Source organism: Myxine glutinosa, chromosome 10 (assembly GCF_964187855.1).
Source record: "Myxine glutinosa chromosome 10, kmMyxGlut1.1, whole genome shotgun sequence".
Classification (NCBI taxonomy): domain Eukaryota; kingdom Metazoa; phylum Chordata; class Myxini; order Myxiniformes; family Myxinidae; genus Myxine; species Myxine glutinosa.
Window position 1 is genome coordinate 56,752,936 of NC_136270.1, and position 18,491 is coordinate 56,771,426.

At 45.1% G+C, this 18,491-nt stretch overlaps 1 protein-coding gene across 7 annotated transcripts in view; it reads left to right on the top strand.

The window, feature by feature from the left end:
* The window catches only part of RBM33 (RNA binding motif protein 33), a 306,232-nt gene that overhangs the window by 177,862 nt on the left and 109,879 nt on the right, over positions 1-18,491 (top strand). For all 7 annotated transcript variants that reach the window (XM_078785696.1, XM_078785698.1, XM_078785697.1 and 4 more), the window contains 2 exons: positions 7,399-7,717; positions 14,793-14,848. In XM_078785696.1, coding sequence (XP_078641822.1) covers positions 7,399-7,717; positions 14,793-14,848 — 375 coding nt within the window. The remainder of the gene's footprint in view (positions 1-7,398; positions 7,718-14,792; positions 14,849-18,491) is intronic.

Here is an 18,491-nt window from a genome sequence, read left to right on the forward strand (position 1 = left end):
TAAAGACCTGGAGGGAGGAGTGGGATTGAAGGGAGTGAGGGAGTTTGTTCCAGAGGCGGGAGAAAAGAGGAATGAAAGAGTGAAGGTGAGCGGAGAGCCGAGATTTCGGCAGTTTAACCATCAGAGGGTTGCTGGCAGATCTTGTGCGACCTGTAGGAATATTTGGGGGACAGAGCACAGAGAGAGCTGGGGGTGTAAGGCCGGAGAGGAGTCGGTAGAAGACAGAAAGACCACCTACCTGCCTGCGGTGAGTGAGTGAAAGGCCCTCAGAGATAGCTTCATCGCGGGAGATTCCAATAATTCTGAAAGCTTTGGTTTCAACAGCGTGAAGCCGAGCTAGGTGTGAGGCAGGAGCACCGGCCCATAGGGGAGAACAGTATTCCATTGAGCTGCGGATGAAAGCCTTGTATGTGGTGAGGAGCTCAGGTGTGCCGAGGAAGGACTTCGCACGACGGAGGATGCCCAGTCGGCGACTGGCTTTGGAGGCCAGCTTGGAAATGTGGTTTTCCCAAGAAAGATCATGGCAGATAGTGAGACCCAAAATCTTGAGCGACAGAACTTCTTGGAGAGGATTGTTGAGAAAGTAGATGGGAGGGTTGTCCAGTCGGTCTTTTCGGAGAGACATAGTAAGAGTGTGAGATTTGTCAGGATTGAACGACATGTTCCACTTGTTTGACCAGTCTGTGATTTTGTCCAGGTCTTCAGAGAGTGAGGAGGCAGCAGACTGCCGATCTGAGGGAAGAGGAATGGAGCGGCAGAGAGTGGAGTCATCAGCAAAGAGATAGAGAGGATTTTCGAGAGAGTCAGAGAGATCATTGATGAAGACCAGAAAAAGCACGGGGCCCAGAACACTGCCTTGGGGAACTCCAGCCTGAACAGGAAGAGGAGATGAGAGAAACCCATTCAGGGCTACACATTGATGACGACTAGAGAGGAAGTCCGCCAGCCATGCGTGGAGATTTCCATGGATACCAAAGGAGGAGAGTTTGGTGAGCAGAGCGGGGTGCCAGACCGTGTCGAAGGCACGTGATATGTCGAGGGAGACAGCTCTAATTTCCTGTTTGGCATTGAGGACCTCCATCCATTGTTGAGACAGCAGAAGCAGCATGTCCAGAGTAGAGTGACCTGGTCTGAAACCAAATTGATGATCAGAGATCAAGCCATTGGAGAAGAGGAAAGACTTCATATTAGAAGCAATGATTGATTCCATGACTTTGCTGATAATTGGGAGAATTGGGAGAATTAATTATTCCCTTTGTGAAGAAGGCGTTTGGCGACATGTTTTCCCTGTACGTGGGTCGCGAGCATTTTATCTACTGTCTGGCACATACATTCAAGGACTTGTTTACTGGGCTAAGGATCCACCCTGTACCTCGAGTCTCGAAAGCACATTTTGTCCCCCCGCCTCTGCCTGCAGCTGAGTTCAAATCAGTTTTCAGAAGCACGATATATAATTTCAGATGTTATGATCAATTGAGTCATGGGGTTTAAACCTTAATGGCTAACATATATATATATATATATATATCCAAATATAATTTCAGTTCTCCAGCTTTTAATGAGCGCACGTAATGACGTCACCACCATGTACGTATGCTCCGCCTGTCAAGCTCTCAGGAGAACCCTCTGGCAGAGCATAATTTTGATCTAGTTCAGATGAGCCCCAAAAAGGGCGAAACCAGGTCGGTAACTGAGTTTTACATGCACTTATGACAGTATCTGAACTTTGTTGAAGTCATGGGGATGCATTTTGGCTGGGCTGTTTGGTTGATGTTCCTCGCTGGCTTGCTCGTTGCTGATTCCTGGCTGTCTGGTTGCTGAAGGTGGGCTGTTTGTTAGCTGTTTGTGCGATCGGTTCCGCCCTTTTTGCGGTACCTTCGAATGGACGGACAGACAGGCGGAAGGACATTTGGTGAATTATAGTAATATATATATATATATATATATATATATATATATATATATATATATATATATATATATATATATATATATATATATATATATATATATATATATATATATATATACAGTGGAACCTCGACTTACGAGTGCCCCAACTTACGAGTTTTTCGAGATACGAGCCGTCACTCTGGCAGTTTATTGCTTTGAGATGCGAGCCGAGATCCGAGTTACGAGCTTTCGCCACCCGGTCACGTGGTTATCTTGCCGTTCAAGTACAGTATCTCTGTCGTATAGCGCTAATGATATATAACGCCGCCGATAATGATATGATAATTTATGATAATCTATGCAGCACGACGTGGTCCTCACGTCACACAAGGCGCCTTTGCCGGCGCAAAACGGCTCTCTCAGGGTCAAACTCGGTATCGTTTTGAGCGCACGGTTCAGACCTTCAAGAAAAAGTTTATTTTGTAAAAATCGAGCCACGCGTTCAAAAGATATGACCGGTTTTGTTCGCCGGCACGTCGGCGCTCGAATCGAATCGAGTTAAAACGAACACTGCCGTTGTCGGGTCCGTCTGAGACAACCACCGGGCCTAGAACGCTGGGACCGGACTCGTTGGATAGGCCTGGATCAGATCTCGAAACGCTGGAAGCTGCACCTCTCTGTGATAATCTTGTGGACCATGACAAGAGATCGTGCGACACGTGGTTATCATGCCGTGCAAGTACAGTATCTCTGCCGTCAACTTGTTCAGAGTGCCGGCGATAGCTCGCCTTCTCTTTGTGGAAAACACGGTGAGATCCTTAACATCCAACAACTAATGGGACGCAAACGGGGCGCCCAGTTTAGCGGTACACCCATTGATGAATCACCCTGCCTGTGATTCACCCATGACAGGTTATAGCTGGGTCGGGATTCAAACCCAGGCTGGACAGTTTAGACTTTAGAGTCAAGTGTGCGTACCTCCAGTCCAGGCCATCCTGCCAACTTGTATGCTGCATACAGGTGAAATATAAAGCGCGAGATATTTTTATATATACTGTATATTAAAAAAAAAATTGGTGTGGTTTTTGGCGGGCTGGAACGGATTAATAGCATTTCAATGCATTTCAATGGGGAAATTTGATTTGAGATACGAGCAATTTGAGTTACGAGCTCGGTCACGGAACGGATTAAACTCGTAAGTCAAGGTTCCACTGTATATATATATATATAATATATATATATATATATATATATATATATATATATATATACATACATACATATATATATTGTTATGTCTGGGGGTAAAGGAATATCCAGAGTCAGATAGATCTGTGTAGGTAGGTGTCCGACTGTCGTGATAGGGAATCTACCTGTAATAAGTTCTGTGTGTTTAGGCGATTTGTCGGTTAAGATGTATACCTGTGAACATACCAGGATGTTCGTGTGTTAGATCGGTAAGATTTAAAGGTAATGCCCCTGTGTGTCGAATCTGGTCATCAAACGTTTGTCCCTTATGGCAATGGACACCTGTAGACACTTAGTTAGGTCCCTAGCGCAACATTAAATAATTCCCTTCCCTGACAAGACTTCGGAAGAGAACAGGCAAAAGGAAACCAGGCCGGGGCACCGCCGGTGATGGCCGCCGCCAGTTACACCTCCGACAGGCCTAGCCACCTCGAGTGCCACACGCTATGACCACGGAACAGGGAACGAGTGAAGGGTCGGCGTGGTAGGCTCGAACCTCCAGCCAATGAGTCGGTGGAGGGCACTGATTGGGTGGCGCGTCAGGGCTGACGTCACCACCGCGGGAAGGTTATTTAAGGGAGTGCCGAACGCCATTTTGTCTTGCAGTTCGTGCTCTTGGATATCCAGCAGTTCGTAGCACGTCGGGTTTTTCTTGCTTGCGCAGCTTCCTCTTGCAGCACGTCCTTCCCTGGCTGTCGTGTGCGATCGGTGCTTCTGAAGCTTGGAGTGGTGTACGGACCTCGCGGGGGTTGGCTCGCCATCTGCGTGTGCTTGGAGCGGTGTTCGGTGCTGTGGTGCTGGAGCGAGGGACCTCGTGGGTGCATCGGGGCCGAACGGAGCCGTGTTGGACGGCAGCCAAAGACAAGGCGAGGGACAGATAAGGCCGCACGCACCATTTTACATTTTCCACGACGAGACAATTCTTTTCCTTTAATCCATTCCTGTGTCTGTTGTTGAGTCTGGTGTGTGGGATCCCAATATAGGATTTAGTTTATTTCATTGCCGTCAAGTTTCATTGTTATCGGGTCCGTGCATAAATCTTTATTTTTGTACATTCTGATTCGGCGTTCGTGAGTTCATTAATTTCCTGCAGGATCGAAGCCTCGGTCGGTGCGCTGAACGTAAGTGCTTTTACCACAGCTTCCACTTCCCTTCCTCCTCCGCGTTTTATAGCAAAATCCGTGTTTGGTCGTCGCCTCAAGTAAGTCCGTTTCGGTCTTCCGCGGTCCCTGGTGTTAACCAAAAGGGTCTGCGCGACAATATATATGCAGTATCTGTGTTGTGTTGTCACTGAACTACCACCTGAAACTATTGTGAAATCGTACCAAACTTCTGGTATCTCTCCCGTGTGTATGCCCTGAGGGTATTGTTTTTTAGAAAATGTTTGAAAAAATATATATATTATTATTATTATTTTTTTGAATTAAAAAAAAAAATTTTTCAACTAAAATCTTCAACTTGAATTTTTAATAAAATGTAATATCACGTATATTACAAATACATTTGTGCAAAATAATTGTTTGTATTTTGATTGGTGTAAACCGTGACAAAACAGCAATTCAGGTACAGTCATCTATCTATATATCTACATATTATCTGGGCTGTGTTTTCACTGAACTACTCCCTCAAACTCTTGTTTCTGTGATGGTGAGGTGTTTTGAATTACGTGGTCGTGAGGTGTTTTGAATTACGTGGTGGTGAGGTGTTTTGAATTACTGGTACATGCTGGTGAGATGTTTTGAATTACGTGGTGGTGAGGTGTTTTGAATTATGTGGTGGTGAGGTGTTTGAATTACGTGGTGGTGAGGTCTTTTGAATGACGTGGTGGTGAGGTGTTTTGCATTACGTGGTGGTTTGGTGCTTTGAATTATGTGGTGGTGTGGTGAAGTACTTAATAGAATCTACAATTATCTGTGCAGTGTCCCGTCCCGTCACGTCACTGAACTACTCCCTCAAAACTTTCGTGAAATCGTCCCAAACTTCCAGTCTGTGCCTCTTCCAGTCTGTGTATGTACTGAAGGGTTCCTTTTATCGTTTTATTTTATTTCTTCAACCTAAATCGCAACTTAAATTGCTTATGAAATATGTACTGTCACAAATATTACAAGTACATTTTCCGAGCCGATCCACGCTAGTGTACATATACATATATATGTAGTGTGTGTGTGTGTGTGTGTGTGTGTGTGTGTGTGTGTGTGTGTGTGTGTGTGTACGTACGTACGTACACATACACATATGTGTAATGGCAGACATAAAGATTTTAAGGAGATTGAAATGGAAGGTTCTGGGGTCGTGTGTAACGCCGGCCTATTTTTACCGTCCTGGAGACGGCACTGACAGAGAGACAACAACAGAGCCTGCAGGTTTGTGAGACCAACCGGGTCAGGAGGATTGAGGGAGTGAAGAGGGTGGATAGAAGGAGAATGGATGAACTGAGGGAGAGGATTGATGTACAGATGAGCTTGACGGGGAGATTGGTGAAATGCTGGCTGAGATGGGCCGAACCTTTGGTGCGGATGGGGGAAGAGAGAATGGCAAATGGAGCGAATAAGTTGAGGGAGCAAGGTCGGAGGAAAAGAGATCGACCACTTTTGAGATGGGAGGATTACGTGAAGAGGGATTTCAGTAAGGTGGACATGGGTGGTGAGTGGAGAGTGCAGTGCAGGGTCAAGGTGTGGGCCTCATCACGTTGGTATACTGCATGAACATCTCACCAATGAGTACCAAATATGTCTATTCAATGCTCTAGGACTTCGGAATAGGGACGGCGCTTATTTCCTTGTGTGTCGTTGATCAGGCGGGAACGATTGTCTGGGTGGCAGACAGGCTGTGTCTGTTCTTTATTGATTATGTGGTTTTCACGGTGTGAGATGTAATCTGTGGCTGGTGCTCACCATTAAAGGCAGGAGTTGCCTTTTTAATTTAATAAACATTTCTTCCCCTCATTTGTTGGATGTTTATACAGTATGCCGTCCTGACCAGAACAAATAAGCTCTCGTCGAGGCAGCACGGTGTTGAAGTCGTGGGGACTCACTCCTATGGAGAAGGGGTTCAATTGTATGACTGTGCATTCTGGCCCTTACTATGAATGACGAGGCATGGGGAATATTGGCTGAAAATTTTATTTTGATTGGTCACATGGTCTCACTGCCACATTGGATTAAACAAACTTCATCCGATCAATGCAAAACTATAAAGATGTGATCAACGACCCATTCTGAATTCAATGTGATAAAGATTATGTCATGGGTCAAGTGTCCGATCAAAGCGAGGCGGCTTGGTACCTGGCCATAACTCCTCGCAGTTATAAAGTGTGCTTCTGGTTATTATTATTATTATTATTATTATTATTATTATTACTACTATTATTATTACTATTATTTCTGAATGTGAAATTGGATATTAAACAAAGTGTGGAAATAATTCATTTGCACTTGTTTCATTACGTTTGTGTAAGGTGTGCACCTGAGGACCTCACATTTGATTAAAAATGCAACCACATGTGTAGCTCTTGCAACAGAGATGTAATAACGAGCAAGAGGAGATTATTTCATGAACAAGATTGTGATGAGATGGTTCATTGGGCCCATCATTATTACATATCAGTCAAAGCGAAACAGCATGGACTGAAAACATGACTTCCTTCCCCTCACAAAAAGTAAAACATTTCTAGGTTTAGGCTTCAGTGAAAAGGCTTATGGCAAGTGTTTTGGGACCTAATCAAAGGACTAATTCATGTGGAATATCTTGAACATGGGAAAGGCATCAATGTGCAGCACTGCAATGATTTAGTTCCACAACGAAGTGAGAGAGGCGATCGGAACATGCTGGCCAGAGGTATGTCATCTCAAGACTTGACTTTGCTGATAAATAAAAACTCATTAGCTTGATTTATGGAAGTAAAAATGCACATGCACAGTTTGATCACCTGTGTGACGGTACCATTTTATGCCCTAAGGATGATGCAGCACCTGTTATGGATTTATTGAACCCAGATAAGTGATTTTAGAGCTGAGATCAGTTGCTAGTCGCATTTATCACCAAAAAGAGAAACAAATGTTGACGCATTTCCTCAATTCTGCTTTTGTTTATGCTGCATTGTTTTGCCCTAACGCTTTATTTGCACCAAACAGATTATTTTTTGTCCTGTTTTTGCTCGTAACCACAAGTCGCCTTGAGATTTCATTTTGCCTACTTTGATCAATGTCTGTTCCTGCTTTGATCTCTCTCTCCCTATTTTGAATATGCTACTTTCAGGTGCCCGGCCTTGCCGCAATGATGATGCATCAACTCCGTCCAACATTGAATAACTTCCAGGCTCCGCTGTTTCCTCGACATCCCCGGATGAACATGTTGAACAGTCCGCGACACCTTAACTGGGCACAGCAGCACCCTCGGCCTTCACAACCCAGGCACTTCATGAGTGGCTCGGACTCCGAAGACCATGCCGTTCCGCCACTGTTACCCCAGTCACCGTATGGTCCTGACGCCGGTGCCGGCACGCAACCAGCAAAAAACATCCACATCAATCCCCACTTCCGACGGGCTGCACCGAACCCTGTACCTGACATGGCAGGTAAGGCTTGCATGGAATGTCGTGTCCAAAACCTTTTGTTGATGTCATCAAAGCAAGTGGCGTCACATTCTGCTATAAGCATTGTATTTTACTCGAATATATACATATTTGTCAAAAGGTTATTTGCATTTGGGGCAAGGTTCTGCACACGCATTACCATCAAAAGTAAAACAGCACTCATATTTTCTCTGGTTCCGTATTTGGATATTCTATAAAGTATCACTTTATCTCTCCGTATAAAGTTTCACTTTAAAAGTAAAACATGATTTTATGACAGTTTTTTTTACCACTTAACTAGTAAAAGTAATTGTTACATGCAACTACAATTGAAATGAATGAATGAATGAATGAATGAATATGAATGAATGATCGTTTTAAGGCCATTTTCCCCGCTAGAGCAGGGGTTAGCCTTGTGGGCCCCATGACATTCATGGTTCCCTGTTTGAGGCACATGGCCGGATGCCCTTCCTGACGCCAACCCTTGGTCACGCTCTTACGACACGCAGGGATACGGTGTACCTATTCTAAACCGGGGTACACACCGGGATCATTCATCCCAGCAAGCTGGTACTCAATTTGCCAACCTCGGAAGGATGACAGGCTGAGTGAACCCCCCCCCCCCCCCCCTGGCGTAAATTCAGCAATCGACCGGGATACGAACCCAGGATTCTCGGATCCCAAGCCGGCACCCTAACCGCTAAGCCAACACCAGGCTTGTTTGTTTGATCAATCTGTTTGATCAAATTGAGAAAGATAATTTTTACTTCCTTATCTCCCAGGAGTTGAAAACTAAGAGGTTTTGTGTTTACTGTTTTGTTTGTTCATTGTTTACTGGGTAAGCAGTTTTGTTAGACTTCTCTATTGAGTGAGCTTGCTTGTGATTCCAATTTCTACATCATCAAGACAACAACTGTGTGCGTTTTTGATGGATTGATGAATAAAAACGTTGTTGATGGATTCGGATGAAATTTGGTGGACATGTTGGGTGTGCGACAAGGCTGAATTGATTATATTTTGAAGATCCGGATCTGAATCCAGATACTATAATTTTTTTTTACTGATGTTTCACCATTGAGAGGTAGGACCAAAAACGATAGAAAGCGCAATATCTCAAAATGTTATGGCTGGATTCGGACAAAACTTGGTGGACACGTTGGGTGTGGGACAATAACGAATTGATTCGATTTTGGTGAAGATCTGGATCTGGATACAACAACTTTTTAATTTTTGAAGTGATTCTTCAACATTGAGAGATAGGGCCCAAAAACGATATGTAGTATGATATCTCGAAAAGTTATGGACGGTTTCAGACAAACCTCGGTGGGCAGTTTGGGTTTGTGACATGCACGAATTGATTAGATTTTGATGAATATCCAAATACGGAACCAGATATGATGTTTTTAAAATTCATTAAGTGATTTTTCACCATTAATTGAGAGATAGGGACTAAAGCGATATATAGCACGATATCTCTAAAGGTTGTGGATGAATTATGACAAAACTTGGTGGATGAGTTAGTTCGGTGAGAAGAACAAGTTCAGGTTCAGGTCCGACTCCAGATCCGGCGGATCAGTGGGATACAAAATGTAAACTAATCAGCTTGGCGATGGTATGTGTTCTACTGAGTGCCCATCTAGTTGGTGATGTTTCTATGTTTGACTAAATGAGGCACTCTATATTCCTGAACACCAATCAGTGGGCTCTGGATTCCTTTTATGCACTGCACACTGGACCTATGGCATGCTGAATCACACTATGTATGGCATGAGATTAGAATTGGCAGAGGTGTCCAGTGACAAGTGGGAGATAAAATGACAGATGCGGTACCTTAAAGGTGTCTATCCTGGGTTTGAATCCCAACCCAGCTACAAACTGTCATCCCAGTGATAAACATTCATCAATGTGTGTGCCGTCCCTTGGATGGACGTTAAACTGGGCGTTTCGTTTGCCAGCATTTGTTGGTGGATAAACTTGGTGGTGTCCTTTGTGCTCTTCCCAAAGAGTAGGCGAGCTATCGCCTACACCATGGCATGGCCAAATTCCTGCCTTAACCAGCAGAGGGCATTGCATCAGCGGCAGAGCCATGCTCCCACCAATGATACGACTCGCAGCCTTCTGCTACATATGAACAAAGATGAAGACTACAACAACAAACTTCAGTGCAAAAATCATTCCACTATGTCTCAATTATTTTGGAATTCCGTTTGGAACCAATACTCTTGGCTTTTGGCCATGTGAAACATGATGAGAAACTTTGTGGTCACTTATTGATGTGCACAATGGGTGTTTATCGAGGCACAGCTTCACTTTTGCTTGTTAGGGTTGATGGTACATCCAATGTGTGTACCCCGGTTTAGAATAGGTACACCGTATCCCTGCATGTCCGAAGAGGCGACTAAAAGGGTTGGCATCAGGAAGGGCATCCGGCCATAAAAACATTGCCTCAAAAAGGGAACCATGACAATTACAATTGCAAATGGGCAGGGTACAGCCCGAAGGACCCCGTGGGGGTCCTCACCCCCTCTCGTCAAAAATCAAGGTGGGGAACCCGGTCGAAGCAAGGGTGGAAATCACCCCATTTGTGACGATGAAACGTCTGATGCCCCACATGGAGATCGGATTCTGAGGTTTGGGACATGAAATGTCGGGACAATGACAGGGAGATAGGAGAAGTGGTGGAAGTATTGGTCTGAAGAAGAGTGGACATATGTTGTGTGCAGGAGACGAGATGGAAGGGAAGTGGTGTGAGAATGGTGAAGGGTAGGCAGGGACAGAAATACAAGTTTGTGTGGGAAGGGTGCCCGGAGGGCGTGAATGGTGTTGGTGTCCGGTTTTTGAGGAGTTTGTAGACAGTGTGGTGAGTGTGACGAGAGTGAGTGATAGGTTCATGATGGTCAAAATTATGATTGGAAAGCTCTTGGTGAACGTCATCTCGGGATATGCTCACAGGTCGGTCGGAGTGATGAAGAGGACAAGTTCTGGTGTGCAATCGAGAAGGTGATCGAAAACGTGGAAGATGAGGAAGTTGTTGTGGTGGAAGGAGACCTAAATTGACATGTGGGAAGGAGTATAGACGGTTTTGAGGGAGTTCCTGGGGGTTACGGATATGGTGTGAGGAATGGAGAAGGTGAAAGGATTTTGGAGTTTGCTGATGGAGCTGATTTTTTGTGATTTGTAATACTCAGTTCCAGAAAGGGTTACATAAGAAAGTTACATAAGGTTACATAAGAAAAGGTTACATAAGCTTGTTACATACACGTCAGGTGGGTCGACGAGAACCATTGACTATCTGATGGTGCGTAGGCGAGATAGGGGGTACCTTTGGGACACAAAGGTGATCCCAGGGGAGGAGACCGTTTCACAGCACCACTTGGTTGTCTGCGACACAAGGGTGAAAGGTGCAAGGAGAGCTCGGCGGGTGAAGTACCAACCGAGAATGAAGGTGTGGAGGTTGAAAGAGGTGACAGTGAGGGAGGCATTAAAAGAGAGGCTGAGTATGGTAGAGGATGATGTGGTTTAGCTTGAAAGTGGTTGGATGTTAATGAAAGATATTCTGTTGGGAGCCGTTGGTGAGGTATGTGGATGGACAAAAGGACCACCGAGGCACTCGGAAACATGGTGGTGGGATGATGAAGTTGGAAAGAGGATTGATGAGAAGAGGAAGAAGTTCAAGGAGTGGCAGAAGGCGAAGGGTACGGAGGCATAAAAAGCAGAGCATGAAAGTTATAAGGCAGCCAAGAAGGCTGCAAAGAAAGAGGTAGCAAAGGCGCAGGAAGCATGTAGGAAAATGTTCGGAGAATGCTTGGATTCGGAAGAGGGTCAGAGAGCGGTATTCAGGATTGCAAAGCAGATAGCGAAAGAGCGGTCTGATGTGATGGGGGTGAGTTGCTTGAAGGATGAAGTGGGACAAATCGTTGTGGACCCAGATGGAATTAATGGAAGATGGAAGAGATGTATGGAAATGCTGTTGAATGCAGAGAATGAATGTGATCGCAACATAGAGAGTAACCCAGTTTTAGGACTAGCAGAGAAGATAACTGAGAGTGAAGTTGAGGAAGGGACAAAAGCAATGAAGAGTAGAAAAGTGGGAGGGCCGACGGGAGTTGTGGGAGATATGTTGAAGGCAGCAGGAAGTTGGGGGTGTGAAGAGAATGACAGAGATCTGTAATCTGGTGGTGAAAGATGGCCGTATTCCAGTGGATTGGGAACTGAGTACCCTCGTCCCTCTACACAAGGGGAAAGGTGACCCTCTGGAGTGTGGCTCGTTCAGAGCGATACAGTTATTAGAGCATGGAATGAAGTTATTGGAAAGGTTGTTCTAGAGGAGGATAAGGAAGAAAGTGAAGATCGACGAAATGCAGTTTGGATTTTTGCCAGGAAGAGGAATGACAGACGCGCTTTTTATGGTAAGGCAGTTGCAGGAGAAGTACATGGAGAAGAGGAAGAAGTTGTTTCTTTGGTTTGTTGTCCCCTGTCGCACCGCGGAGCGAAAGGGGGACTATGGTTTTCCCCTCCGTCCGTGTGTCCGTCCGTCCGTCTGTGCTTGCGTGCGGGCGGGCGTGCATGCGTATGTGCATGCTTGCATAAGCGAAGGACCACATTCGAATTTGGTGTGTGGGTGCAACCCACGTCAAAATCCAAGATGGCCACCACCATGTATGTCTGATGCCATGTATGTTTGAACCTTGTGAGCGGAATATCTTGAAAAATAAGCGAAGTACCAACTTCTAATCTGGTGTGTGGGTGTATCTAGGCATAAGGAAGAATGCTATTGAAAATTGGGTCGCCATGGCAAAATCCAAGATGGCCGCCGCCATGTATGTCTGAACCTTGTGAGCAGAATATCTTGAAAAATTGTTGGTTCTAGATATTATGCTTATTGTGACTTAAGGGAAAGGGTTGTTGTGGTTAAAAGATTTAAAAGCGCTCCTGGTAAAATGTGGCCGGAAATCTGGATCGTGACCGGAAGAGGTGGAGCAAAGAAGAGAGAGGTGGGAGGACATCGAAAAGAAACGTGGTTGTTGAAGCTCCGGCCCGAGCATTCGATGTACAGTGCGAGTGAACTTTGCGCCCTTGAAGGGAAGTTCGGGCGATAAGAAATATCGCCGGAGTGCGTGGAGCCTGTGTCGTCGGGTATTCTCATTGAGGTTCCGGAGGATCCGGGCCTCAAAGCCCGGGTTGGATTGAAAGCCGTCCGCCATCTTCGCCACATGAGCAACCTGCAGTGTACAGGTTTTTGTCGTGTCGGCTGGGCATTATTCCCCGGTGGTTTGCCGGGGACGGCTGTGCCAGAAAGGGGCGCGTGAGAATTATACGGAGGCTCGCGGATTGAACCGCAACGTGTACGTTGGAGCGCGTCTTTGTGAGGTTCCTTTCCACCGCTGTGCTGCTGGGTGCTGAGCACGTGACCTCGGAGTCGTCTCGCTCGCCTACGCCTCAATTGACCATCGGGCCTTGACACCCCGATCGCGGGAGCGCACAGAGACATTGGGACTTCGCCTCGGAGGGGTGCAGAGACATTGGGGGAGGTGCCGTGAGTGTGGGGTTAAGGGGCTTGACAAGGATATCATCGTAAGATTTGAAAGTAGGGTGTGATTGCCCCCATTGTTGTATGGCTCTTTGTGTGTGATTTATAATATATTATTGTTTGTTTATAACCTGGTGTGGTTGCATTATTGATTTGACTGTTTCATTTGCTGGTTCCATTGAGGGTTTCATTATTTGCTGGATTTCAACCAAGGATAACACATCTTTCTGCCGGGGACCCTCTCGGGGTTCGGAGGTCCACCGAGACCAGAGGTAAGGGGGGGACCCCGTAACAGATGTGCATGGAAGAAGTTCCGGGAACTGAGTTGCGTGCTGATGAGTTGAGTGTCGTTGAAGCTGAGGGGAAAGGTGTATGCTGCAGGAGTGAGAAGTGTTATGATTTATGGGAGCGAGACATGGGTAAGGAACGTAGAGCAGCAACGAAGGATGGAAAGGGAGGAAATGCGAATGGTGCAGTGGATGTGTGGAGTATCGCTGAGAGAGAGGAAGACAAATGAGGAATTGTGAAAGATGATGGGAATCGAGCCTGTGATTGATGCTGTGAAGAGAAACAGGTTGAGATGGTTTGGTCATGTGTTGAGGAAGGATGAAAGTGACTGGTTGAGAAGAGTGATGGAAATGAATGTCGGAGGAAGTAGAGGACGGGGAAGACCGAGAAAGACTTGGCTAAAGATGGTGGAAGAAGAAATGCAGGCAAGGGGGTTGACAAGGGGAGATGCAGAAAATAGGGCAAAATGGAGAAGATTGTCATGGAGCCCGCAAGGCTAACCCCCGCTCTAGCAGGGAAAATGGTCTTAAAATGCATGTTGTTGTTGTTTCATCCGTGGCCATTGATCGACTATTTTCTGATGGTTTTTCACATTTTCTGTCAGAAAATAAACACCATTGGTGCCAATATCTTTTTTTGGTGGATGTTAAGGTTCACACGGTGTACTTCACAAAGGATAGGCAAGCTACCGCTGGCATCATGAACAGATTACAAGTTCCTGCCCTAACCTTTGTCAAACATCGGCTCTGGCCAGCCGGTTCATGAATAACTTGGGCCAAACTTCCCCTGGCCAACCCCACAAGGGTGTGGAAATAATTGTAGCTGTTAAATAGGAAGAGGAAGAGCATGTTTCCTGGAAGGTGACGCATGACGCCCCTTCACAAACATTTGCAACATTTGCACGATATCTTGAAAAGGTAGATCTACATAATTAAAAGTGCATGAACTGGAGCAGAGACGGTATACCACGTAAATTTAATCACAGTCATTTCCCAGATATCGTTCAGTCATGAAAAGATTGATGGACGGATGTATAGCAACGACCACAACAATACTCCTTAGCCCAAAACACATCTACGGTTATAATTGAGAGTCACTCTTCCTCATTCCTTCATGTTTCTGTTGGAGTTCCACAAACGTACTCTTTAATGTGATATTGATGTTTTCGCAAACCACGATATGACTGATCGACAACTTTTTATTGCTACTTTAGAACTTGTATGCGAGAATGTTTTTTCTTTTCTTTTTTTCTGTGTGCAGCACCATTGCCACGTCCGATGCAGTCCCGGCCTTTGCATCCAGGCCAGAGGTTCCCGGTGAGTTATTGTTCTGTACTGTTCAGTTTCTTCAGAGATGGTTTTTCTTTTACCTTTTCTGTTCCACAGCACCCATACCCATTCCCCACCCATCCTCCATTCCCCATTCATCCTTCTTTCAAGATTCTGATAAACACACCAACGACACAACTCTAGAAAACGATCAGTTTGTCAATATTTGGGATTCTGGTATATGCAGTAGAAATGTCCAAAACATTTATTTCGATGGGCAAACAAAGCAGACACATGACGAGAATGACACTCAGTAGAGTGCATGCCTCCCTCCACCAGGCTGAACAGTTTACGTTTTGTATCCCACTGATAGGCCCAATCTCGATCGAGATCTGAACCAAAATTGAATGTGCTTATTCTTGTCCCATAATCAACTTATCCACCAAGTTTTGTCATAACTCATCCACAACTTTTTGGAATATTGTGATATATGTTGTTTTGGTCCCATCTCTCAATGGTGAAGAATCCACAAAAAATGACAGGATCTGGATCTTCACCAAATTCTAATCCTTTCGTCTTGTCGTACACCCAACCTGACCACCAAGTTTTGTCTGAATCCGTCGATAACTTTTGGAAATATCGTGCTATATATCGCTTTTAGCCCCATCACTTAATGATGAAGAATCACTGAAAAAATTATTGGAGTCGGATACAGATCCGGATTCGGCTCTTCACCAAAATCGAATCACTTTGTCCTTGTCACATACCCAACCTGTCCACCAAGTTTAGTCCAAATCTCTTTCTACCTTTTGAGATATGGTGCTCCCAGACAAACAGACAGACAAAGAAACAGATTAGAAATCACTCATAAAACGACACTTGTTGAAACAAACAACCAATAAATACATCATGCAGAGCACAATGCTTGCGTAATCCAAAAAAACAAATTTGACCTTAAAAATAGTTGGCAGTTGAATTCAGTGACATGATATGCAAATCCTGTTCAAATGTCAAGTCAATCAGATGAAAATTGAGGAATTTAGAAATTCCACTTATGTTGTTCACCTTTTTTTTTCTTTTTCTTTTTTAATACAAGATCGAGGCTCGTGAAAGAGTTAACATTAATCACACAAAAAATCAAACAGACACATAAAACATACAATAAGGGGAGTGGTAGACAAGATGGGGAGAGAAGGGGAAGCACACAAGCACAACATTTGAGAGCAGGGACACTGGGAGGTCTGTGGGAGGGTGAAGGCTTGGGGGGAGGAGGCACGGGAAGGAGTGGGGTGGGGGAGAAGTATAAAACACAAGGACACTACAAGGACTTCCAGGAAAGAAGTTGGTATTTCAAGAAAGTGGATCTGGGGTGAATTAGCGGGGGTAGAAAAGATGAAGGTTTTGGATGGGGGAAGATAAGAGATCGTGGTGAATAGCTGTTTTAAAGACCTGGAGGGAGGAGTGGGATTGAAGGGAGTGGGGGAGTTTGTTCCAGAGGCGGGAGAAAAGAAGAATGAAGGAGTGAAGGTGAGCAGAGAGTCTTGATTTTGGCAGTTAACCATAAGAGGGTTGCAGGCAGATCTTGTGCGACCTGTAGGAATATTTGGGGGACAGAGCCCAGAGAGAGCTGGGGGAGCAAGGCCGGAGAGGAGTTGGTAGAAGACGGAAAGACCACCAACCTGCCTGCGGTGAGCGAGAGAAAGGCCCTCGGAGATAGCGTCATCGCGGGAGATTCCAATGATTCTGAAAGCTTTGGTTTCAATAGCGTGAAGCCGAGCTAGGTGTGAGGCAGGAGCACCAGCCCAGAGGGGAGAACAGTATTCCATTGAGCTGCGGATGAAAGCCTTGTATGTGGTGAGGAGCTCAGGTGTGCCAAGGAAAGACTTCGCACGACGGAGGACGCCCAGTCGGCGACTGGCTTTAGAGGCCAGATTTGAAATGTGGTTTTCCCAGGAAAGATCATGGCAGATAGTGAGACCAAAAAGCTTGAGTGACAGAACTTCTTGGAGAGGATTATTCAGAAAGTAGATGGGAGGGTTGTCCAGTCGGTCTTTTCGGAGAGACATCGTAAGAGTGTGAGATTTGTCAGGATTGAAAGACATGTTCCACTTGTTTTACCAGTCTGTGATTTTGTCCAGGTCTGCAGAGAGTGAGGGGGCTGCAGACTGCCGATCTGAGGGATGAGGAATGGAGCAGCAGAGAGTAGAGTCATGAGCAAAGAGATGGAGAGGATTTTCAAGAGAGTCAGAGATCATTGATGAAGACAAGTAGGCAGGTCGATATACCACAACCTGACCCACAACAAATTGCAACAAAAGGTTTCTCAGTGGTTTTCATCCCTACTGGGTATACTGATCAACAGAAAAAAAGTCTACCAAAATCTGACCTCTGGAAATGGGTTAAAACTGGGTCATTTCAAAGATGGCCGCCGCCGGGCTTCAAAATCACTAAAACAGCTATAACTTCTTCAATAATTCTGATAGAAACATAATTGTTGGTTCTAGTCCATGGTTTTAAGGGGTGAGCAGTCCACTGGTGTCATTTAATTTCAGATCTGGGCAGTATTTAACCTGAAATCCAAGATGGCGGCAAAAATTCAAGACCGAAAAATCAATAAATTGTCCATTATATAATATATCCCCTATCTCGAAAGGCAATGATGTATGAATGATATGGTTGGGTCACTTTTGTGCATCTCTCATATGATAAACTAGACCGAGAGAATGCTGGGTCCGAGAGAATGCTGGGTCTAATGATAGATAAATATCTTTGAAACCCAATCCTGAGCAGGCCTGGATACAAATCTGCGACCTGGTGATCGGATGCTCAGTCCAATACCACTGAGGTACCGTCTCATCTACTTTTTTTTCAGTTGTATTTCATTTCTGAATTTTGTTATTTGTAAATCCTAATTTTATAATCTTTGCTGTATAGATTGTATTTTTCATGTGTATCATGACAGATTGACAGTTGCAAGATGCTCAATATTAAACATGCAAAACTTCATCTTTATGTCAAAAAATGACCGTCAGTACCAAAATGACTGAACACCAGGTGTCACTGATATATTTATTCGTGGACATTACATAATGACAGTTTAGGTTACGTTTTCATCCAAGAATGTTATGTCCATTACACTGCCTCAGTGCAGTCCTCATCACTGTCCTCTAGTTCCTCAGAGACTTGATTTCGCGGATTGTCACAACACGTCACTTGGCACGATCCACATGCAGACGTACATGGAAGCCCATTCTTTCTGCAGCTGCAACGGGGCGTACCACAAGCTGTGGTGCAGTTGCAGTGTATCATCTTCAGAAGAGTGTCTGGTGCAGCATTCATGGCAGTCATGATGGGTACGAATCGATTGTTTTCAAGTCCCCAGCCCCAGTCCAGAGGATCGAGGTCACTCTTCTATCCCCATCCAAACCATGACCTGGTAGTACACTCGGAGACAATGAAACTTGGTGGCAGATACCGTTGGGGGAAGACGTTCAGGTGTAACGAAAGACTTAGCAGCAGCGACCTTCTTGGTGAATATGTTGTAACGCATGGCTGCCAGAGAACATGTGCTCTCCCCACCAAATATAACGGTCATCGCTTGGCTGCCAAGGTTCTCTATTTCAGCGAGGCTCACGCCTCTCGAAGTGAATGTATCTGCACACAACTCGAGGACTTGATCATCTTTCACGAG